The following is a 26280-nucleotide window of genomic DNA, read 5'->3' as shown; positions in this document are numbered from 1 at the left end:
AAAGCATTTGCATTTCACAGCAAAAATGTTTTAAAGGTCTAGCATCCTCTTATGCTCAGAACCACTAAAAATGCCGAACAGATACATCCTCGTGAGCGTCAGGTAACCATAGAAACACTCTCAACTCATGCTGCTGATGCTGCAAAACCTCCGCCCACTGGCAAACATCACAATAAACACTCCAGTTTGTTACAACATAATTTGCATAAAATGCTTGCATGGATTTATTAACCTCTTTATGTCGGGCATTGGTCTGCAGTATGAACTTAAGGAGCAAGCACTTGTTGTTCTGGGAACAGACAATGATGAACAGATGGTCGCTTCAGTAGTCAGATTAAGCACACAAAGCCGTGACGGGACTGTGACAGTCAGGAAAAGATGTTAAGCGAGTTTCAGTGCTTTGAATTCACCTGGAGAGCTTTTTGAAAACCCAGCAGGACAAACAAAATCTTTCCAGTCTGAAGTGGAACTTTGCAAAGTAAGTTAATGGCTTTTCAGTGTTATCTCTAATTGCTTGTCATGCCCATCACCTGGATTCTAGAAAAAGATTCATTCAGAGGTTTCATTTGATAGAGAAGATGTTTCATGTTATAATCGATGGCTGTGGGCTGGTAACAGCTTAAAAGGTAAGTCATAAATTGTGAATAACACTAAAAATAGTCATCAGTATCATTTTGCATCTTTACAAAGCGCACAGTAGATTTATCAATACTGCGCTCATGTCGTATATTATATTTATAGAGCTGATGGACTGTCAGTGGGAAAGATAAAGTTACTGAATTAACTTAAAAGCTCATATTCCTGGCCTGGGCCTTTTATTAAGCATTTAATACATGGGTCAATATTTTAGTGCAGGTAGTGGCTTTACTGCCATAATTTCTTTAAAACAAAGAATTACATGGATTGGAGTCCTGAAGCATATGCTTACCCTCAACATTACTCCGCACAGAGTGTGAAAGCACAGAAAATAATAGTGGTTCAAGAAATGATAAACCATATATAAAAGCATTTGGATAATTGGATTGATTCAAAAATCGATATTGTGATCATATGAATAGCCATTAACAGCTACTTCATCATGTTCTCCTCAGAGCCTTTTTAACCTGCAATATTTCTCTCATTCTTAAAGTCCAGGTAATGTTTTTGCCGACTTAGTCCCTTAAGAATGAGGGCTAAGGCAATATTCAGCTGCATGCTAATGTGGGATGTGATTTTTATGCTGGCTGAAAATGTGATTATCACAGTTAAAGTTGAGCATCAGGTGGTAAAGAGCGCTCAGATATTGGCTTTTCTGTTGCTATCAAAATGTTGATAGCAATTTCTTCATGAACTGTCAGTCAAGATTTTGCAAATGGGTTTTTAAATGAACCCAGCATGTGATATTTTGTTCAAAACATTTCAGATATTGCACTATTATCCGAATACAGGCCTGTACAAAATGCCTATGGTTTGCCAAGCATACCATCTGGATAAGAAGGCCAACACAAATGAACTACAATAGATTGCATACTGTATATTGAATTTAATAGACTTGTGTCAGAAATACTATTCATACAGTACCTATCTCTAGTCTAAAGGTTACTACTCAGCTCTTGAGAAGGGCTTAGACTGCCAGTACTACAAGGCTGCTCAAATAGCAGGTTAATCATGATTTATCTTTGGGACTTTTGTGGCATTGATTCTTTCTAAGGCTCTTCTTTCTAGTTTGAACACTGGACAGAGATGGTAGAACTGATGATTATTCAGAGCAGAGAAATGAGAATTGAATCTGAACAGCAATATTCTGATGAGATGCTGTGGTAAATGTATTTATGAGGTAGTACTTAAAAATTCAATAATTCCATACCAATAATTCTCAATACTGGTTCTGGAGGCCCCCCAACACTGCACATCTTGTACAGTACGTCTCTCACTTGATTCAGCTCATCTGCCTTCTTAGCAGAGCGCTCCATATCCTAAAATGAGTGTCAAATATGGGGAACATGACTTAATTGAGAAGCAATGGCTTTTAATTTAGCATAGGCTTTTACCCAAAGTGACTTACAAAAGAGGAACATTACAAGCAATCTGTCATAGAACCAACAATATTCACAGTATTTAATGATGGGTTTAGTAAGAAACACAGTATTAAGTGTTGAAGAAAAAAAAGCCTGTGCACCTCACAGTGCACGTGATTTCACCAAGTACAACATGTTCCTGGATCAACATCCTTGTTGATCCTTGAACAACTTTCAATCAACCAATCAGAATTCAGGGATAAGATTTCAAGAAATGTCCGTTTTAGGCTTACAATCAGGGTTAGATGCTTCTACACCCTTTTTATCATTTCCCTCTGATTTTAGGTATAAATTATGGGTATTGTTAGGTTTAGGGGTAGGGATTTGGTTAGGTTGATATTTTTTTGACAGTAATGTTCATCCAGGAACAACAAAAGATGTTGATCCAGAAACATGTCTTACTTGGCAAAATCACGGCGACCGCACCTCACTCAAAGTAAAAAAAAAAAAATAAAGCAGGTAATCCTCAGATAAAGTTAAATAAGTTCACATTGTGAGACTTGTTTAAATTTATGGGGGAAAATTTGCATTTGTGAAGAGTAAAGATGGGGGAAAATCACTACATTAGGAGTGTTCCTCTAGTCATAATTATAATCATAATAATATTATAATTTAAAAAAATATATATGAAAAAAAAATCACTACCTCAATACTACCTCAAGTACAGTGGTGAGTTTTATGCGTATAGCTTAAACTAAGATTTAAGAATAAAATGAAAGAGAATAAAATTTTCTATGGAAGTGGGTTATTTACATGTTTTTATTCCTGCAACATTTGTAGGCCTATAGTTGTCTTTAACAATCTAGCTGTCTTTCTTAACAATGTGATGTAATGGACTGTTTAGGGCCTCTCTTTCGTAACTAATAAATGGTCTTGTAGGTCATGAGGGTCACTGAAGACTGTCTAGATGTGTCTATTGATTTGTTGTCTGTTTTGTGCATGTTTGAGCAGCTTCCTTGTTATGCTGAAGAGACATCATTGGCTGATCTGGCACCCCATATTTGTAGGCCTTTTTGTAGCTCTTGTTACCCCACCCATAACAAACCCCCTGCCTTAGTCAATCAGATTATTTTACATGGCTTCACATACTTTGGAACAAAAATTAAATAAATAAATAAAATTGTGCTTTTGCATTTAGCCTGTCAGTGTAAAGCAACACTTCACTCTTTTGGCACAGAAGTGCCCTTTTTAGGTCTCCTTTTTCCTTCGGAGCAGAAATAATTAGTTTCTGATTGCACTGTGATTAACATCCCCACCTCTGGAGCAACTGGTCAAAGCTCCATAGAAAAAAAAATGCTTTTTGTACAGTGAGATAATATCTGTCTAAACAGATTAAGGATGTGTCCAACCAGTATTTCTGCTTCTTCAGAGGGAGACCCTGTGCTCTAATTAAAGTCACATACTTTCGGAGAAGATGAGGTATTTGCATAATTACATTACACAGCAGTGGCTGTTAATTTCTGATAAACTTTGAAATGCCAAGGCTCGAAGGAATAAAATTAGAAATCGGAAGTTGACCGATTTCTTTCAGTGTCCATTACTTCATAGTCTGGCTTCAGTGTGTTGTCTCATTCCACTTGCTTTTGTTGAGTTGGAGCATAATGTCATCATTCATCCCATCAGTGTTCATGCTGTTTTCAGGGTGTCAATGCTTTGAACTGCTGAATCTGAGCTTTCTCATGTCCCTGTGGCATCCATCTGCCAGTAGACGATGTGGTGATAGTGCAGTCTTGCCTCTGGCTCCACGCACAGGAAGACTTTCAGTTCTCTATATCTGTCAGCTTTCCATCTATATGCTTTGATCATGCAGCTCTGGGATAGAGATCACTTCTCTGTTGAGGGGACACACAGTTCCTTGGCTGATATGAAAAGAGATAGAAGTTAAATGCAGGGGCAAGAGAAGGGTTTGGACATGCAGAAATACTTGATGAACAATTAATGCTAATCTTTTTTTCAATTTTTATTCAATTTCAATGAATCTTGTTAGAAATATCAGCTACCTTCCTCTGTCATGGTCAGTATAGACACAGTACAGTGGCTCTAAGGAGAATTTGGGCATGTAAGCTACTCTCAGGTAATAAAATGTCAAACCAAGTGGCATTTATTTGGGGGGGAAAAGCTAACACAAGCAAAACATTTCACAAAAAGGTTGTGAGAGAAGATTTTAAATTATAAAACAATGGGTGTTTGATAAAAACGGTCTGGATACTTTATGGTTGTCAGATTTACCAGATTATGCCCTTACCACTCTCAAAAAGATGGATCTGACTGTCCACATGGAGCACAAAAATGCTGCATGTCACAACACAATCAGTCACAAATCACATAAACATTCTTGCTTGTTGTACAGAATGAAACATTTATATTCTAGGAACATGATCTAACAGTTAATCACAGACCTCTAGCTCCTCCTCCTTTATTCAGCTTATCCAATAAGAATGTGTCACATCTAATGGGAACGAGTCATTGCTATTTGTTATTCTTGCCATCATTCACAGATGAAGACAGTAATTTTGAAGGCACATAGATATCTACATAACTCTATTCTTTTATCTGCCTTACAAGCCTGAGCAGGACCTGAGGGAACGAGATATTCGGTCTGATTTAACTTGTCTTTGTGGATGAGATGGAGGGATCAGGTTGCAGAAAGTGTGTAAGACAGAGAGGGAATATTTTATTTAGCACTGTCACTTGCTGTTTCTACCTTAGGGAAGCTCAAGCTTTGCTAACATCACACATGCTCAGATGTGTGAGATATGAGCGTGTAAGTAACAAAGCAAGAGGTAGATGAATACCGCAGCATGTTTTCACAGCTCCTAAATTTTGGAAAACCAAATCTTGCACTCAAGGTATTTCATTTTTTCCCCTATCAGACTCTCTTGAATGAGAATGTCCCTTCTAATACCATGTCACTTACAAGCAATAACAAGCAGGGGCGTCACTTTGCACTTTTTTTTGGGGTTTCTGTAATTAGAGGATAGTTAATAATTTGATTAATTAATTTGTAATCGCTACAGTCCCCTTTAAAAACTCATTTGAAACGGCCGCAAGCTGCGTCAAGTTTCGGCTCCTCCCCTGATTTGAGTCTGCATGAATTCAGCGCATTTTTCAATCCGCAGGGGCGCCGATCAGAGCGAACATCAGAGAGTACAAGGTGGTGTGGTGTGTGTGTGTGTGTGTGTGTGTGTGTGTGTGTGTGTGTGTGTGGTGTGTGTGTGTGTGCATTTATTGATAGATTGCTATGATATGACATCTGCATTGGTGCAGTTCTTGTAATTGCAGTTTACATAATGTTACTGGACCAATACACAGTTCGGTTTCTCATCCAATACCAATACGTCTTCGCTGCGTTCACCTTCAGCCCTCATCACAGTGTGATAGTTGTTTTTTTTTCCAACAAAAATGAAGCGATTAACACCCATGAAAACGTACTTTAGAAAAACGATCATAATTTTATTTTAATTTACTTTTTAAAATTTAAAACATATTATTGTGTATTTTGGCATTACATTATGCAACCATGCACAGAAATGATTAAAGACACACATCATTTTCTGAAAGCACTAAAGGGCACAGAGAGAGAAACATCGTGTTTAGTTATTTTGTTTTGTATTATTAAATATAATTTTGTATTAAGTAATAATGAATCATTAGTGTATCATGATACATACTGTATATTAGAGTAAGAGGCGAGTAGAGTAAAGGGCTTTGTGTTTTTTTTTTTTTTTTTTTTTTAAGTAACTGATTTATAGAAGTGGCAAATTGATAATTCATGTTGTTATTTTTAATAAATAGAAATACATATAGAACAGATTAAACATGTTGCCAACAGACAATTACATTAATACATGTTTTGTCTATATTCTTATATTGATTTTTGGTTGTTTGTTTAATTGTTTTGAATTTAATAAATTTTCAGGGGGTGACTTGATGTATAACCAACCGTATTGTTGATTATAAAGGCTAAAAAGCTCAATAATAATAATAATAATAATAATAATGTATATTTCATTGTAGATGGATATACAAAAAATTTTTCTTGTCGTGCGGGAGTAGGTCTGCAAATGAGCAAGTCAGTTGAGAATAGAACGTAGACAGCCTCTCACACACAATACCACTGTGTTTCCAAGATTCACTGCAGTCATTGAACCCTTATGTTGTTTTAATTGTCTGCCAATTTCCACGTACATTTCATGAGAAAAAGCAGTGGTATCGTCAAAGGATAAACATGAATGTCCTAATAATGAATCAGGAAGTCTTCATTGTAAAAAAAAAAAAAAATAAAATCTACATTCCCAACTCAAAATTTTCTAGTGACTGGTCACATCTAAATTTTTCTTTTTTCTTTCTTTTTTTTTTACGGTGTTGTATATGGCTCAGTCAGTACTTCTACTCCCATATATGAAATACAGGGAATACAATGGAATAGTGGTTTACAATAAGGTTAGTAGTATACAACCCTACCCTAATAGTCAAATAATATATATTTTTTTTAATCATACCCTTATTGGGGGCTGAGCCCCCCTAAAATGAAAATCCTAGAAACGCCCCTTATAACAAGTAACAACTTATGGATCACAGTTGTGATGTAAAAACTAATGAGCATTAATAAGAGGGACAGACTCTTTGACGATTTATGTAGTGATTCAATAAATACTATAAGAACACTCATGTGACTTAATTTACCTACAGTACTGTGAAAAAATAAGGTCACACCATCTTGTTTAGGCATATGCAGCACATGAAGTAAATGGTACCATCATACCAAGAACAAAACAGCTGCCTGAGTGAATCAGAAGGAATGTTACTGAGCCTTATGGGTCTCTAGCTTTCATGCCAAAGTGGCAAATACCAGGTAAATATAGTGGTGTACATATTTTTTCCACAGAGCTCTACTTAACTGAAGACATTCTTGTTGTCTTGTTGAAGAAAATACTTCAAAGAAGTAAAATTATTAGGGCTGCTAAAACCACTATATTTCTACTGTTCCGACAGCGCCATCTGCTGGCAGAGAATGAATTAGCATTTTCAATAAGCCCATCTGCTGTTTTTATTCAGACCAATGTGAACATCCACCCATGTTTCCACCCATGTTTTTATGCAGCAAGCACGCAGTTTTAAATGTGAACTGGTAGATGATAAGAACATAATGCATTATAAAAATCTAAACAATTAACCCAGTAAAATATAGTTAGATGTTATTTAATTAATATAATAATTAATTGATAGCAATTGTTTAAATCAATATAATAACTGATACGTTGACTTTTGATTCAAATTCTTAAAAATGGTTTTAAAAACTTTGCTTTTGTGAAAACCTGTATCTTAATTATTTATGCTCTATGTTGAGTATGGTTTCACTAATAATAAACATACATTTGCATAAAGCATCCATATTTGTCCATGCTGTGTTGATTAGAGTATTAAAAACTTGAAAAGTAGCAATTTAAGGTACATTTAGAACAGATAAAAATGTGTGATTAAACTATAATTAATCACAAGTTAACTCATGACAATCATGAGATTAATCGTGATTAAACACTGTATTTTAATCGACTGACAGCTCTAGAAATTATATTATTTTGACCCATCAGTACTGACAAAATAAACTTTGAGTATCAATATGCCCACATATATTAAATATATATATATATATATATATATATATATATATATATATATATATATATATATATATATATATATATATATATATATATATATATATATATATATATATTTCATGGGGTGCACTTAATTACATTTAATTGCAATATCCTGTCAAGTCAGATTAGGTAGTGGCTTTCATGCAAGGCTACAAAATACCATCTTAATTTCAAGAGACCTGGGTTTGTGATCAGATTTCTGTATGAAGATGGCAACAACAGTCAAAGAGACAAGTGTTTCAAGACTGTAACAGCATATGTGAATTTGTGTAGTTAGATAAAAGGTCTTAATATGTTTATTCTGATGGGTATGCTTTTGACGTAATTTAGACCAATTTAGATTCTACTAAAGTGGTATAGACTATAGATCCTATAATGGCAAATCAAAAGTGGAAATTATCTGCCTATGGTAAGAGGCCATTCAAGTGATTTCCATGATTAAGCTACAGACATCAAGGCCTCTAGTGGCAGCTATTTGATCTACAACACAAGTGCTCTTTGTTATGTTAAAGAGTTCATGAACTGCCTTTGTTTTTTGTTTTGTTTTTTTGTACTGTTCTCTGAGGTCCACTTATAATGTTATCAAGACTTTTAAATTTTTTAGATTTTTGACCACATTAAACAGTAAACAGTTATTAAACAGTAAACAGTTACTCCCACTTGTGTGGTGTGACATTATTGTCAGAGCAAATATAGTCGGCACAGCATTGTCTTTCAGTTACAATCCTTCAGAAAATCCTGCATCTAATTAAATGAATCTGCAGAAAAATGAAGTGAACAAAGGACCAAGTTCTCACTGACGCAGGACTGCACAGCGTCATGTTGTCTTCAGAGCCATCTTTATCATTTGATTTCTGCGTAGACCTGTCTATTTCGTTATTTACACTACATGCAGAAATCGGTGGGCGGGGCTAAACAGGCAGTGCTTTAGAAGCAGGCATTGATCTTCTTCTTAGGAGGCAATGTTTAGACATACTATTAGTCATAAAGTGTCACATTCCACAATCCATCGTTTTGGCATATTGGCATCAATATAAGATGTTTTTAGACTAACGAGAAAGTTTTGAGTTCTGAATTTCCCTGTGTTTCATAATTTTCATTGTTATCAAAGACAACATTTTTCCTGTAAAATAATAACAATAATAATAATAATAATTAAAATTAAAATTAAGGCAAATGCTATTTTATTTCAGTCTACACAACTAAGAAAATCAGTGGATTTGAATCAGTGACTATGACAAGTGAAGTGGAGCAGCCAGTTACTGCCCTCCTTGCCACTCATGGTGAGAGATTTAAGGGCAATGTTTCTTCCAGGCAAGCAGTAAAAGATTGAGAGCACACAGGAAAGGAGAGTCAAATGTGACTGCTCATTAGTTTGACTATAGCCTCATGCAGGAAGGTAGAGTAGAGAGCTGGCCATTTTACTGAAGTTGATTCCCTGGGGGCAGAGTGATGCCAAGCTGTGGGAGAAATCCATGGTTCTGCAGGTTTGTGAAAGAACCCTGAAACTACATTTAAAGCTTGAGCCATTCAATGTATGTTATATTTGCTGAAGTTTTTGTTATTTTGCATTCTATGCACAAGTTCCTTATTTATCCAGTTTCACAATAAAGTAGATGTTTTTTATTCATCACAGGAGTAATACATACAATTTAAAAGAATAACTCAACCAAAACTAACAATTCTGTCATTATGTACTCACCCTTATGTTATTCCAAACCTTTTTAATTCTAATATTGTCAAACTGTACAGATTGCTTAGTTAAGTTAAGAGTTAAGAGTTGTGAATATAAGTTTGCAGTCTGTACTGAATGTGATACAATAATAAATAAATAAATAAAGGTATTTCTAGCTTGTTGTCATGATGTATCAAATATTGTTTCCTGGTCCAAATCTCTACTCCAATTCAATTAAGAATTCAACAGCTATTTATGAGCACTATTCTTTTAACACAATCTTTTAAAAAAACTCACAGTGTACACTACAGTCTCCTGACTCATGGTGTTCCAGACACCAATATGTTAATGATTCATAAGATATGAATCATTGTCTGGCCAATGGAGATTTCAATACAGATATAAAGGTTACAAACATGACTGTTCAGTAGTACTAAAGCACACCGTCAGTGTATATTAGCACCATTTGTTGTTTGCTTTTGAGATAAAAACCAGAATGAGTTCCCATGCAAAAATAAAAAATAAATACAATAAGAACATAGTCCGATTTGTGAGCAAATTACTCTTGTTAGACAAAAAAAATAATGATTCTTCTTCTTCAAAAAATAAATAAATAAATAAGTAAATAAGTAACTAAGTAAATAAGTAATGACAGAATTTAAATTTTTATGTGAACTAATCCTGTAGCACTGTGTTACTTACATACATTTCTTTTTTCTTTTTTTTCAGTTTTCAAAGCTGTAATCATACTATTTTTGCAACATACATTATTGTCTTGTACATATTTGCTTACAGAGATTTATATGCTTGTTTTCCAATCAAAACCTACAGTTCCGGCTGAAGAAAAGCATCAATCGGCTATATAAAAAAATTAGTCAAGGTTGAGGAAAGACAAACATGAGAAACCCCGACCTAGTTATCATTGCCCTGCTGCTCAGCTATGTAATAGATGGTACCGTCTACAGCCAGGTAACCTGCCGCAGAGCCACGTCTCGTGAATGGCACACTCAGCCAAAGAACATCAGCGTGAGGTGGACCCTCATGGAGAACACCTGCAGCAGCTTGACCCAGTGCTGGAGTAGACAAACAGAAACAAATGGACACTTGTGGACAACTGGGCCATATCACTTTCCTCAGCTTTGCCCACTGGAATTTCAACTTGGAGATGTGATGTTTGTTTCTGCTGACAGAACGCTGGAACAATATGGTATCCACCTAATTATTGTGTCCAAAGAGGAGTTTGAAAACTGTTTGATTTTAGAGCCACAAAAGGAACAGTTGGTGTTTGCCAATAGTATTAATGGTACTTTGCGAGTGGAAACGAAATGGCTGAAGACCGGTATGAATTACTTCACTGTTGTTCATAGAGGCAGTAGTCATCTGTGTAGGCTTGGCCTACGCATTGCACTTCTGGTAAAGCCTCAGCACTGCCAGAGCTCACCTCTTCTTCGCCTGTGTTCGGGAAATGGTGAATGCAGAACTACATTTAAAGACGATTCATTCAGCTGTCAGTGCCACAAACACTTTTCAGGACGTTATTGCGAGAACATTGATGGATGCTATGAACAACCATGCTTAAATGGAGGCACCTGTCTGAGCAAGAGAACAGCCTACACAGATCTGCCACCTTACGAATGTCTTTGCTCCTCTCCGTTCACAGGTAAGGTAAACTCTAGTTTACTTTGCCAAAAAGAACATATGTTTGTTGTTTAATACACCTTTTGCAACAAAAGTTAAATTATTAAATAATGAAATACATAAACTTTCTATGAACCTTCAAACCTCCAATTTTTCAATTTTCAAATTTTGAATTTAAATTAATTTTATTTCAATTTATTTGAATGCGTCCATACATTCAAATTGCAATTCTGATTAATGTTTGCTAACTCAAATCGAAGTCAGGAATTAAAAAGGCATTTTTAATTAAATTATGAATGGTGCACAACCCTGCTGTTTATTTCCATTGAAAATGCCTTATTATAACCCATCATTTTTGCTTTTTTTTTTTTTTTTAACTATGGGACAAGGCAAAAATATTTTCTGTTGTAATAAACATTATGCCACAAATGCAGTCAACTGAACTTAACGCAAGCTAAAGATCAGGGGGTTTCATGACCCTTTAATGCAGAGTCCATTATGAATCCATGCTGACCTTTCAATCATAATGTATGGGGCGATGTTTAATGAGTGTCCACTCATCTACAGAGAACAGCCTAGTTTCTTTGAAGACAAATATGTATTATTTATCTGTCATAATTGCAAGTTTTCTACATTTAGCACTGTGCTATTATTTCAAAACCAGAATATTTATTTCATAAATGGACCATTTATTTGAATAAGCATTTCTAAAATTTTACCCCCACCCCAACCCCATCTCTTTAGTTCCCTAATCATGGTAATTATTCTCATATGTTTTTCTGCCATCTGAAAGCATTCTTTAATTGTGGGATACTTTATAGTTTTCCTCCTCCTTCCATTTAATTTTCTTCTCCCTGTCTTGCTTGTCAATAAAATCGGCATCCAAATGTTGTTTAAATGTTGGTCTCTTGGTGAGCACCAAGCAGAGTAGAGTATTCAAAGTGGTGTAATATTGTCATACTAGATAATGTGGTTTGTTATTTTTGTCTGCTGAATAATTCATTGTACTTCTGTTAGAAGCACTGGAGTTCCTTAGAGACCACTGGGTACCATGCTATCACAACTAGGCCAGTGTGATCGGAGTCAGATTAAAGCAGAGAACGGAAATTTATTACATTTGACACACACACACACACACACACACACACACACACACACACACACACACATACATAGAATGAGTGTATATATATATATCTATATATATATATATATATATATATATATATATATATATATATATAGTTGAGCAACCGTGGCCAAAAATATTGGCCCCCTTGGTAAATATGATCAAAAAAGGCTGTGAAAATTCATCTGCATTGTTAATCCTTTTGGTCTTTTATTTAAAAAATTCACAAAAATGTATCCTTTCATTGGATAATAAGAATTTAAAACTGAGGGGAAATATCTTTATAAAATGAATGTTTTTCTCAAATACTCGTTGGTCACAATTATTGGCACCCCTATAAATTCTTATGAGTAAAATATCTCTGAAGTATATTCCCATTCATATTCACAATTTTGAGCACTCTAGTATGATTATAAACATGAAATCATCCAGCTCTGGCTTCCTGTTTCACAGAAATATAAAGAGGAGGGTAAAAAGCCCAAATTCCCTTAATCATCCATCACAATGAGAAAAACTAAAGACTATATTTCTGATGTGCAGCAAAAGATAACTGAGCTTCACAAATTGGTGAAGTGGCTTTAAGAAAAGAGCTAGAGCAGTGAAAATTCCCATTTCCACCATCAGGGCAATAATTAAGAATTTCCAATCAACAGAAAATGTTACAAAACTGCTTGGAAGAGGACATGTGTCTATATCGTCCTAATATGCGGTGAGAAGGAGAGTTTGAGTGGCTAAAGACTCTCCAAGGGTCACGGCTGGAGAATTGCAGAAAATAGTTGAGTCTCTGGTTCAGAAAACCTTTAAAAAAATTGTCAAACAGAACCTACATCAACACATGTTGTTTGGGAGGGTTTCAAGAAAAATTATCCTAGCTCATTCAAAAACAAACTAAAGCATATTCAGTTATCAGCCATGACTGGAACTTTAAATAGGAATGGCTTCTATGATCAGATGAAACTAAAAAATGAGCTTTTTAGCAGCATTCACTCAAGATGGGTTTGGTGAACACAGAGGAAAAAAAGCACCCCATGTGTACAATGAAATATACTGCTGTAATTTTGATGTTGTGGGCCTATATTTCTGCTGGAGGTCCTGGACATCTTGTTTAGATACATGGCATCATGGATTCTATTAAATACCAACAGATAAAAAAAAATCTGACTCTGACTGACTCTGTTAGAAATCTTTTGATGGGCCATGTTTGGATCTTCCAACCATACAATTACCCAAACACAAACCTCAAAAACAACACTGAGCTCAAAACCAAGCTTCTGCTATGGCCATTCCAGTCCTCTGACCTGAACCCTATAGAAAATGAGAGGAGTGAACTGAAGAGGAGAAGCACCAACACAGAGCTGGGAATCTAAAGGGTCTGGAGTGATTCTGAATGAAGGAATGGTCTCTGATCTCTTGTCAGGTGTTCTCTAACCTCATCAGGCATTATAGGAGAAAATTTAGACCTGTTAAACTGGCAAATGGAGGTTTCAAAAAGTATTGAATACAAGGGGGCCATTAATTGTGGCCAATGTGTATTAGAGAATAACATTTATTTCATAATGATATTCCCCCCATTTTAAATTCTTATTATCCAATGAAAGTATACATTTTTGTGATTTTTTTAAAATAAAAGACCAAAAGGATTAACAATGCAGATGAATTTTCACAGCCTTTTTGGCCATATTTACCAAGGGGGCCAACATTTTTGGTCACGACTGTATGTGTGTGTGTGTGTGTGTGTGTGTGTGTGTGTGTGTGTGTGTGTGTATGTATATAAATAACAAAGATGTCTGAAATCACATTAAATAAAAACCCCATGATATAATAAAATAAGCAACAACGTGCCACGTGTACTTCTGTGCCAATTGTAGGGTGGCATCTTACTCCAAAAATAAATAAATAAATAAACAATAGTATACTTATAAAATATGTATGGTTTACATAAGATTTTGTCCCATCTATAATAAAGACGGAGAAAAATAAAACACTGTTATGATTGGCTAGCCTTTTCTCACATGACATAAAAAACGCTTACTTATGTCCAGATCCATTAAGAAACACCTCTTCTTTTAATTTAATATTATTTTCTTTTGTTATGATATGTTTAATTTGATTTGTTTAATAAAATAATTAATTAAATTAATTAATTAAATAATTAACTTATGCCATTCCAGTATAGGTATCCTTTTTCTTTCTTCCGTGAAACACAAAAGGATTTTAGACAATGCTCTTCAGTAAAAGTGGATTATGACTTTAAATGTAAAGGAAAAAATAGTAGTCCAAAGAAATGGTGAACAATATTCCAAGACAAGTCTTCTAAAGCGATGTGAATGTTTGTGGGAGGAACAGAATGAAATGTGTAGCCTACATTTTCAGCTCTTTGTCGTTGCAGACATTCGAATTTCGCGGTCAAGTTCAATTAAAAAATGGCGCCTTTTGGAGTTCATTGATGGCAACCAGCATTGGTTCACGCGTGTCATGTGACAAATTGATTTGGGGACGCACTTTAAAAATGCTGGAAGTTGATGTTTGAGAGCAACGACGATAGCAGTGTTATCTGTAAAAAATAAAACAATAACAATGGCTTAAATTGTTCTTTCCTCCTCACACAGTGCTATGGTAGGAATAGGAGGCTTGAGATGAGGTTTACCATGTTATGGAGTACTTTTACAACCATTTTTGTGTTTTCTCGAGCTTGGCGTTTAAAATCACCATCCACTTTTCTTGTACTGTATAGCAAATGCAATGACTGGATAATAATACTGCATTGGAACATTTATTCATTTAATATTTATTGATATTTACAGTGTTTGCTTTATAAGATCAAACCATAGTGCACTATTTGAAGTTTAGTAAAGTCAATATTTTTCAATATATTTATATCCCTAAAGGTAATACAACGTCATTGAATGGATTGCAGAAAAAAACGTTAACATTGTTATGTAACAGTTTTTACATCAGGTGTGTCAAGAATCAGATAATGAGAATAAATATGCATGAATTCAGTGTAATGTCTATATTTTCACACATAGGTGTCAACTGCTCTGAAATCATTGGACATCAAAATTGCAGTAAAGGGTGCAAAGAAGGAGCTTGTGTGCAAGTCTCATCAACTTCCTACAGATGTGAATGTTTCACAGGATATACAGGCAAGTATGAATGCAAATTTTGCTTAAAATCAAAAACATTCCGTTTGCAGACTCTAATAGATAGCTACTGTTATGCACTTTACAATAGAGTGATATTTCTTCAGAGGTCCAGTAATGGGTGTTTAATTTTTTACTGTTTGGCTTCATTTGACTCATTATGTTTTGATAATGAGTCATGTGATTAATGATGGGTCATTTTGGGTGCCTTCACAATGGCAGCGCACTTATGCAAACTCAAATCTGAGGCTTTTTGTATCTCTGCCCACATTAAGCTGTCTTTCCTAAGTGAAGAAGCAGATTTGAAAAATGGAACAATTGAAGCCTCCATATAAAAAAGTCTTCAGAAGATTCTTGGTGCATAAATGGCCAATTATTTAATAAAGGTTTTGGCTGTGGCTTATTTGAGTGATATGCTCAGGTTGATAAAACACATGAATGGGGCCTTTCCTGTAGAAAAGAGACAGCAATAAACAATTTATGCTCCTGTGTCCTTCCCAGTCTGTTTATAAGGCACGACCATGACATGCTTTTGGAAAGTAATGAGTCTCATTTGCTTCTGTAAAACCATTGCTGGGCTAATGAGCATCTCACCCACAAATGTGTAACAAAAGTTTTACGGTCCCTTGGGTGTTCCTGATAATAACATCATGATAAAGTCTCCAGTCTGAGGTCCAGGTGGCCTTTGCTTGTTGATTAATTGACTTTTGTGTAGCGGCAGTTTGTTCAAGTAGATAGCAACCTTTAATATCATGCCTACAGCTTTAATGCGGAAGAAAAATGTCCAGTTTGTCCGACACAGATTTAGGGCTATCACAGTTTATGATGAATTTCCACTTGAGAGTCACCATTCACAGTAAATCGGCCATGGAACACTTGCAATCTGCATCATGGCCTCTTTTGAGAATACCATCAGCTTCAGTGTAAAAAAAATGCTTTCAGACAGGCAGCATCTTTTTGGACTGTCTGACTTAAATATTTAGTCGCAAATTTCATTTTTACAAACCTGATCCACATCACAGAACTTTGTGGTTTGAAATCCAGATTTTACAAAAATTTAAAATATAGTCTAATTGGTCAGTAAAGATTTTAAGTTTATTATTTATTTATATACATTATACAGATTTTTTTTCAATCTGTTCTCTTTATTTAAACAGTCTGTTTTGATTTAGCACCACTGTATCAGGTTTCTTGTTCAAAGGTGATTGCTTCATTTTAAATGGACTTGAAATGTATATTCTTTGGCATAACACAGTGTTCACATTTTCAAACAACCTGTTTCAATCAAGTATAGCTTAATAAAAAAAAGGGCACTCAAAAAAAAAAAATGCTGCTTTTTCAGTTTAAGGAAAACAAATAAAACAAGTCAGTTGTGCATCCAGTTACTGAATAGTGAATATACATTAATGTGTAAATACAGTAAAGCATCTGATGTTTATATTGTATGATTTAAGAGTTACACGGTTTAAGAGTTCAGCAGGTAAAATGTGACAACTTTACGAGTACCTCCTTGTTTGCTTAATTCTTCCTGAAGTATAAAATTTTTTTTTACATGCTGTGGGGCTTGAGAATAAATTATTTGCATCTGATTTGCCTTTACCGCAGCCATATTTTTGTATTGATTCAGCTCAATTAGACAGAACTGTTGGGCCGTGACGTCAGTACATCAACACAGTATCTCACTGCATATTCTTGGAGCACTGTGTAAGGAAGTGAAAGCAACTGGTCTCCAGATCTGCTCTGTTTGGCCCCCTGTGGGGCCAGCAGTTCTCTGACTTTGCCCAAGCTGTCACCCCATTAATCACAGTGAAGATAACGGTTGGCCCGGTACCGACTGCCCTTACGGACCAGAGCCTACACACATAATAATGAGCCCCACATGTGGGACACTTCAAATGAGATTTTCTTTTGATTCCACTCTCCTGTATACAGTACCTTTTTCAGAAGGCCAGGGGTGTTTGTATCCGCATTATGGAATTAATAGGATATGCCCTAATGGATACACTATTAATTTTACTGTTCACCTGCCTCATGGTTTTTGTGGAAATTCAAATGCTGTAATTGTCTTGTTTCTGAGTGGTTTAATAGTAGGTTGGCTTTTGATTCGTTGATCCATTTCATAAGACTGCTTTCATGATTTTCAAGAATAAAATAATATGTTGAGCTTTGAGTTGTATGTCAAGAGCTTTTCATTTTCAATTTCCCTCTGTGGATCCCAGAGAAACACTGCAGAGAGATGTACACTTAGACTGACGCCCAATGGTGTGTCCTCAAAAGCAGTTGGGGACCTCTGGGACTGATGACCTTTGTATCATTCTGTGAGCTTAACATGCTAGAATATGCTTTAAAAAACTGAAAGACAAAAGGAAAGGAAAACACAGTAACAAGGAAGATAAATGAGTTAGCTTCTGCTGAGGAACATGGAGGGGAAAAAAAGCAAACAGAGCACCACTGGGGAATAAAATCAAATCATGTTCACCTTGAACCTACAGTGCTGCATAGTCAAGTCTAAATTTAACCTGCGAGGAGCGAAAATCAGACGTTCCAATCCACAGTTAACAGAGGAACCAGCAGCCTAGATGTTCTCAGTCCAAAACATTCCTGTTTGATTGGGTTGTTCGGTTCAGGGAAGATGGGGACTTAATATGGACCCTTGAACCTCCACATTAGTGAACCATTGAGAAAAGTGGGAGGGCGATAGGAGCTTTATGTTCTCATTTTTCATCAAACCAAATGAGAGCCGTGGGACGGCATGCTGAGACTCCCAGTACTGGTGATACGCTGGAACAATTGTCCACTGTCATTGCAGTCGTAAAGTTTGAACATTTGTTTTCACTAAGCAGTCTGAAGCTAATGGTTATTATAAAGATGATTTGGAAGCTAAAGAGCAGTTTTGTTAAATCATATTAGTAATGTTTTGAATAAAACTTTTTCTAAAATTTCATTTTTTTTAAAGCCCTATTAGAAACACAGTGCAATAATATGTACTGGTAAGCAGATTAACATACTTTAAAGGTTATTATTTTGCTGTTTTTATTTTTGGTTTTTTTTTGGGGTTTTAATTTTTCTTTTTTTTTTGGGAAGATCTGTAAAGTTGCAAAGACTTAAGTCTCAAATCCAAAGAGATATTCTTTATGAAAGTTAAGAGTCAACCACACCCCCCTAAAATGGCTCATTCTAACTTTCCCCCACGTGTCTACTTCAAGATGTGGGGAGATTTGCATTACGCTCCCCAAATGTTCACGCAAAGAAAGAAGGTGTAACTTTGATTCTCGCTGTTGCCGCCACTGCCATGTTGCGGAGACGCTGTGTGTTTCGTTGTGAAAGCGAAACTACTTTGTTTGGTCTTCCAAAAGAGGACACGACTAGAGATCTGTGGTTTTAGTTGTATTTACAACACTGTTCCAGAACAGTTCAACCCAAATATTCAGATGTGTGCAGTGCATTTTATGGAGGACTGTTTCCTGATCCTGGGAGAGTGGACTGCAATGTCGGCTGTTCTGACTCAAAGTATGTTAGTAGGCTACGTTTACATATTTAAAGGATTTGCCATTGACGATTCAAATGCGAGTTTATCGTGTGTCGTTTCTCCAATAACAAATGCAGACATGGTTTTATGTTTATAATGCCCGATGTAACACAACGCGTAAAAAGACAGAATAAGTCAGCGGTTCTCAATTCCAGTCCTCGCAACCCTTCCTGTTCTGCACATTTTGTATGTTTCTCTTATCGCTTCAGACGTTTGTTCTATTCGAACGTAAGTGCCCTGCGAATTGGACATCACAGGATATTCCGCTTTGATTCCAGTTCGAAGCGAATGTATATGTTCCATTCAAAGTGCACTGAGGTGTGCGAGATATTTTTTTAAATTGTATTTATTTACAGAGGTATATGATGTCACACTTGTCCGTGTGTGAAGACGTTGCGCAACGCAAATCCGTGAATGAATGTTCCGAAGTGCGGTAACTTGCTATAATATTTAGCATCTACACAATGTTTTCCCACAAGCGAGTTAACAATGTTATCAATGTTGTATTTTAACAAATTGCCCTTTAACTCGATGGATTTACAAAAGTGTAATCATAAATAAAAGACTGCTTTTTCGTTTTGTTTTGTTTTTTGTTTGTTTGTTTGTTTGTTTTTTTTTTTCTTTTTTCTGGTAAATAAACACTAATTTTATTGCACTTGTTTTTCTGTTTCTTGTAGGCTATCTCTCAATATAGAATTAAGACAAAAATACAGACTTACTGATGAACTGTGATTTCATCAGCGTGATTTTATGCACAAATGCTTGTATACGCACAGTTAGTAAATCAGACCGGTGTCTAAATAAATTTTTTTTTGACAAAAGCATGTGTTTTCATTCATGTTAATTATGGTCATTTCATATTCATTGATTCTCAATAAATTCCTTCATTGCAGGTACTTACTGTGAGCAAAAGAGGCTCCTCTGCGATTCAAACCCGTGCTGGAATGACGGTCGCTGTGAGGAGACTGCTAATGGATATGTTTGCACATGCCCAGGGGGTTTCACAGGCCTCAACTGTGAGACCACCACTGAGGCTGACAGCTACTGCAAGTCTAACGGATGTCAACTGGACGAAGCTTGTGCCACAGACAAACTTGTGAGGCCTTTTCATTTTTTTCTACATTGCTCATAATGCGTTTTTTGTTTTGTTTTTTTTTTTTGCCTGAGAGAATGTGATTATTTTGAAATGCCACATGCAAATTTTTGTGACACTCCTGAAGCTGATCAACCTGTGTCATGTTGAAGGTTACAATAACCATTAATAATTGTTTTGATAGCAGAATGGGTATGTCATATGTAACCTTATTTATTTATTTATTTATTTTTTTTTTTTTTTGGACTAGACCAAGCTGTTACGTTATAAAAAAAAAATGGAATTGTGGGACATTTCTGCCATGTTCACTTAGAAATGTTTCCCCAGATTGTTATAGTTACAGTCTGCTGCTCATGAGCCATTACTGTTATGAAGAGATGAATTTAGAAGAAAGTGGGCCAGTGGCAGACTAATTGTCTTAAGTGACCTTCATTTACTCAGTAGTGAAATCCAGCACATAGACCTGTCCGTTGCAGATTCTCATGAGATGCTTTAGTCATTTGAGATTATGGACAGTAAAGACAGACTTTAATCTCTATCTAACACACATACACACACTCAGACACATTAAATTGATTTGTTTGACATTGATTTGGTTTGTCTGAGACATCCTCCTAAGAGAGCTCATCTGTATGAAAATGAAATAATCCTTCACGCCGCTCTAGAACTGCATCGATGCTTATATCAGTGGGAGTATCCATCTTACTTTCATCTGGGATTGTTCTCTGCTTCTATTTCCCCTCTTTGAACGACTGAGTCAGAAATATTATTGACGTCAGGATCGGTTAGTGCAAGTTGGAGAGCAGAACTGGCTAATGACTTGTCTATTGTACTGCTTTTTCAGCCCTGGATGCCTCAGTGCTGGTTATTTCCATATTTTAACATGATTTAACATTATTATTTTTTGTCTCACTGTACTGCTACTGCAGTAGGTTTATTGCATTTATCTATATGAAATTAAATGATTTCATTTACAAATAGAACATTTGGATTTTTTATTCACTTTTATTTTATGTCTGACCATTACATCAAGGCCAACTTGTGATGGTATGAAACAAAAAAAAATTACTGTTAAAATTTGTTCTCAAAACTAAGAGTAAGACTCCTATATAAATAAATAAAGACTTTTATGCATTATGTTTGTTTACAGCTGAATTACATAGCCAGTTACTGTGTTTGGCTTTCAAATTAGTGGAAATGTGAGTTTGCAGATCCCTTGGGACAAGCTCAAGCTCTGGCCAAACCCCTCTACTATTTTAGTGGAAAAATGTTAAATGATGCAGATTTAACGGTGTTCAATCTCACCTTAGTATGTGATTAGATTTTAGCATGTTTCTCCACTTGTCATGCAACTAACCCTCTTTTGGGCGGGCTTTTTCTTCTATGCAGAATTCCACATGTATTTGCGTAGGCCCGGAATGCTTGGAACAGGCAGAGGTGTGTGGCACTTTGCCCTGTCACAACGATGGCATCTGTGTAGTTCAGAATGGCCAGTATCATTGCAGGTAAGAAGCTCAGGTCAGCAGGGTTGGCATTTTTATTATCATTTCTATCATTATTATCATTTTATTTTATTTGGATGCAGCCGGCTTGCTCAGACATTGCAGCTTCTCTAGAGCAGCTGTGCAAGCTCTGATGATGACGTGGCTATTTCACGAGTGGCTCAGTGATGACAACGTTAGAGAGCGTTTCATGTTTATTCTGACACCTTCAGTTCCCCAAATGCTCACAAATCAGTGTTTTTATAACTGTAGAATATTTTTGTCATGTACTCTTAACACTTTATTGTGTTGTGTTTATGAAAATAAAACTGTATGAAATATTTTCAGAATAAGACTTAAAATACCTGGAAGTTGTCCTGTGTAAACTTGTTTAATTGGTTGGCTTGTTAGTTAGTCCCCATTCATGGTTACTTGTTTATATTTTAGTAATTCAAACTAATTTAAGCTCCACTTTAAGCTCCTTGTCCCATGTACTCTGGGACACACTTTCTTGTTGGTCATGTAATGTTGGTTACTTTACAGAAGTAAATAGGCTGTGAACAGGATTTCACGTTGTTTTTAACATTGTCTTGTGTGACCTCACATGTCGAGAGGCCTGTAAAAACTAGAAAATTAGCCAGTCAGCATTCATTCTGAATTCTCCTTCTGAATCATTTTGTGCCTTTAGGTTTGATGACATGTCTTTGAAGGCAGAGTTTTGGAAGAATCATGTATAGCACCTTTTCATAGTTTATTAATCAAATGTATTAATTTACGTGAATTTGATAAATTGCTTTTTTGATGAACTTTTGAACCGCTGAATATCACGTATGCTGTGATTGTATGTTTTTCTTGGTATATGATTTTACTGGCCAGAAATAGGAATACAGTCTGTAGACAGTGAAATGTTCATTAAATTTCCAGTGGTAAGGTTCAATATTCAGCCTGTGACAGGTTTAGAATTACTTCCTGCTGATAATGAAGGAATCCGCTACAGTTTCGGCTGCTTTATGAGTTCTTTCAGTCCTTGGGGGGTTCATAGCTATGTTTTCTCTTGCTCCTGCTCATCTTTTTTAGCTTTTATTAGCAAAGATCACTTGAATCAATACATTTGATGGCCCCTCTGACTAAATGACAAACGAAAGATAAGATAGGGATTGAAAGGGGAAAAATGAATTAAAAATTGAGCATGACTAGAGGAAGATAGTGTGTGTAAAGAGAAGGAGAGATAAAAGCGAAAGCAGCCAGTCACCTGGGAGTCTGTGTTAATAATTGAGTGATTTTGCCTTTGTATGACAGAATAAGATCACTGAAGTCTTATCACTGCGAAAGGAGGGCCAAGATCTGACTAAGGCCAAAGAAACAAGAGGATTTTCTCTATTTATGAAGCATGTGTGCCAGAGGTTAAACATTTAACAGACATTCTTGTCATGTGTTTGCTTAAAGGATCTTTTAATACTCCACAAATGTCACCAAGGAGCATAATGGTCATTATGAGACATATGTAACATCTAAAAACAGCAATAAAGTGCCTGCATTTCAATTCATCATCACTGATTGTTACTCTGGGTCATTTTTACTCTATTTTTATATGTGGCTAAAGTTAATGTCATATTCCTGTAGATGCAGACAAGGTTTTTCCGGAAAGAACTGTGAAGAAATAATTGACTTCTGCAAGCTGCTCAATATTAACTGCCTGAATGAGGGACTGTGTCTCAGCCTAGTTGGAGGATATAATGTAAGTGACCTAATTTTTGGAATGGTTAATCTGTACAATAAAATACATTCAAAATTAAGTTCAGATAGCATACATTTCTTATATTGCTCCATTATAGAGAAGCTAAATCAGAAAACTTAAAAGATTAGAAGAGGTACTGTACATGCTTTGTAAATGCACAAAGTGTTAAAAGTTGGAAATTAGCATCCCAACAAAAATCTCTCCTTATCTCAATGGCTAATGCACGTCTGTTAATTTACAGTGCCGTGAAAATGTTTTTGCCCCCTTCCTATTTTTTTTTTTTTTTGCATATTTGTAACACTTAAAAAAATTCTGATCATCACATAAATTGTAATATTACACAAAGATTATGCAAGTAAATACAAAATGCAGTTTTTAAATGATGATTTCATTTATTAAGGGAAAAAAGCTGTCCAAACCTACCTGGCCCTGTCTGAAAAATTAATCGCCCCCTCCTATCCTGTTAAATAATGAAAGAACTGTGATTAACCACATTATTTTAGAAAGCTGAGTTAAATTTTACTAGCCACATCAAGGCCTGATTTCTGCCAGGCCTGTTGAATCAAGAAATCACTTAAATAGAACCTGTCTGACAAAGTGAGGCATGCATAAAGAGCAAAACATCATGCCACGATCTAAAGAAATTCCAGAACATATGAGTAACAAAATAGTTGACATGTATCAGTCTGGAAAGGGTTATAAAGCCATTTCTAAGGCTTTGGGACTCCAGCGAACCAGTGTCAGAGAGCCATTATCCACAAATAGAGAAAACTTTGAATAGTGGTGAACCTTCTCAGGAGTGGGCAGCCTAACAAAATTACATTAAGAGCACAACGATGAACCCAAAACAACATCTAAAGAACTGCAGGCCTCACTTGCCTCAATTAAGGTCAGTGTTCATGATTCAACAAGAAAGAGACTGGGCAAAAATAGCATCCATGGGAAAGTTCCAAGGCAAGAGCCATTGCTGACTAAAAAGAACACAAAGACTCGTCTCACATTTGCCAAAAAATATCTTGATTATCTCTAAGACTTTTGGGCAAATATTCTGTGGACTGATGAGTCAAAAGTTTAACTTTTTGGAAGGTGTATCCCGTTACATCTGGCATAAAAGCAACACTGCATTTCATAAAAACAACATCATACCAACAGTCAAACATGGTGATGGTAGTGTGATGGTCTGGGGCTGCTTTGCAGCTTCAGGACCTGGACGACTGGCCATAATTGATGGAACCATGAATGCTGCACTCTTATCAGAAAATCTTGAAGGTGAATGTCCAGCCATCAGTTTGTGACCTCAAGCTCAAGCGCACTTGGGTTATGCAGCAGGACAATGATCCCAAACACACCAGCAAGCCCACCTCCGAATTGCTCAAGAAAAACAAAATGAAGGTTTTGGAGTGGCCAAGTCAAAGTCCGGACTTAAATCTGATTGAGATGCTGTGGTAGGACCTTAAATGGTCCATTCATGCTCCAGTGTGGCTGAATTAAAACAATTCTGCAAAGAAGAGTGGGCCAAAATTCCTCCACAGTGATATGAAAGACTCATTGCCAGCTATTGCAAATGCTTGATTGTGGTTGTTGCTTCAAAGGGTGGCACAACCAGTTATTAGAATTAGGGGGCAATTACTTTTCACGTAGTGCCAGGAAGGTTTGGACCACTTTTTTCCCTTAATAAATTAAATAATTATTTCAAAACTGCATTTTGTATTTACTTGGGTTATCTTTGTGTAATATTAAAATTAGTTTGATGATCTGAATCATTCAAGTGTGACAAATATGCAAAAAAATAAAACAAAACAGGAAGGGGCAAAAACTTTTTCACACCACTGTATAAGAGTTCTCAGTCTTGAAGTCACATTATAGCATCCTTGATTTATGCTTGTGTCTCAAGTTTTCAGCCATCCTCTTCTATTTCAATATCATCTTTCTGTCACTCCCATCAACAGATCTGCTCTTTGAGTGATGTGTCTCAGTTATACACTGTCGACTGATGCAGTCACATCTGTTTTTCTTATGAAGTGCTCTAGAATATGTGCTTCACATAAATTGATTTACTTGAAGTGCAATTTGTTAAACTACATGGGGATCTGACACAGTCATGCAAAGTATTTGCATGTATGAACATAAATGCTGTTTTGATAATGGAAAAATACTTTTGAAGCAATAAATGACCTATGATTGATCCTGATTGTTAAATGAATAGTTCACCTAAAAAAAAAATAAAATAAAAAATTTTTAATTTCCTTGGGAAAAAAAATAGAATATGGGTTTGTAACAACATGGAGGTGAATGAATAATTACAACATTTTTATTTTTAATTGAACAATTTCATTAATCAGAATAAATGTTTATTTTACAGGTATAAAAAGCATAAAACGAGGTCTGAAAAAAATATCTACATTCTCAAAAATGAAGGAAAAAATAGTTTTTGAGTATGCCAGCATTAACTTTGTAAGATGAAGTGAAAGTTACAGTGAGCTGATAACATTCTGGGAAGCTCAAAATGTGTTCTTGAAGACCTATGGCTGATATATATGACTTTACTTAAAATAACCAGGGGAAAAAACTAAAACTTGAAAAACTGCACAGACACCATTGTGCTTTGGAATGTTAAAGCACTTTTTCTCTGCAGAAGTTTCTGTGATGTATGTAAACACTGGTTATTATAAGAACTGATTTGGTTAGTGTGCTGTTTGGAGACATCTGGTTGTTTAATTACTAATCACTGTCATCCTTAATTAAAACTTTGACATAGTCCAGGAAACAGGCCACATTTCTTCATTAGTAAATTGGTGAAGAATCTGTTGGTCATCAGCAAAATTTTCTTCTTAAATGTCCTTTCCCCCCTCCTAAAACTTCTTAAACTCTAATGTGCTATGTAATTGCCTTCTAAATAATAATGATTCTTAGAATTGCCAAGGGCTTAATTAGCTAGGAATTCTAATATTAGGATATTTAGTAAAAATTAATTTGTAGACAGCAACATACAAGATTGGAAAGTGCAATTACCTTTTCATGAAAGATTGAATGCAAGTTTAACCAAACTATAAGAATAATAGCAGGGGATTCTATATGTTCTTTATTTGATACATTATTGTATATGCATTTAGTGTTTTGCTGATAGATTG

General features: G+C 35.6%; 1 protein-coding gene across 1 annotated transcript in view; it reads left to right on the top strand.

Moving 5' to 3' along the window:
- The first annotated feature begins 282 nt into the window (after window positions 1–282).
- The window catches only part of LOC109101270 (protein eyes shut homolog), a 194177-nt gene continuing 168179 nt past the window's right edge, over window positions 283–26280 (top strand). Inside the window, 6 exon segments of the mRNA XM_042769360.1 lie at window positions 283–478; window positions 10230–11058; window positions 15195–15311; window positions 19731–19933; window positions 21320–21435; window positions 23035–23149. Of these exon segments, the coding sequence (XP_042625294.1) occupies window positions 10296–11058; window positions 15195–15311; window positions 19731–19933; window positions 21320–21435; window positions 23035–23149 (1314 nt within the window). The 5' untranslated portion in view covers window positions 283–478; window positions 10230–10295.

Source organism: Cyprinus carpio, chromosome A13, assembly GCF_018340385.1.
Source record: "Cyprinus carpio isolate SPL01 chromosome A13, ASM1834038v1, whole genome shotgun sequence".
Classification (NCBI taxonomy): Eukaryota; Metazoa; Chordata; class Actinopteri; order Cypriniformes; family Cyprinidae; genus Cyprinus; species Cyprinus carpio.
Note: the sequence above shows the minus strand (reverse complement) of the source record. Positions and strands in the feature narration are given on the sequence as shown.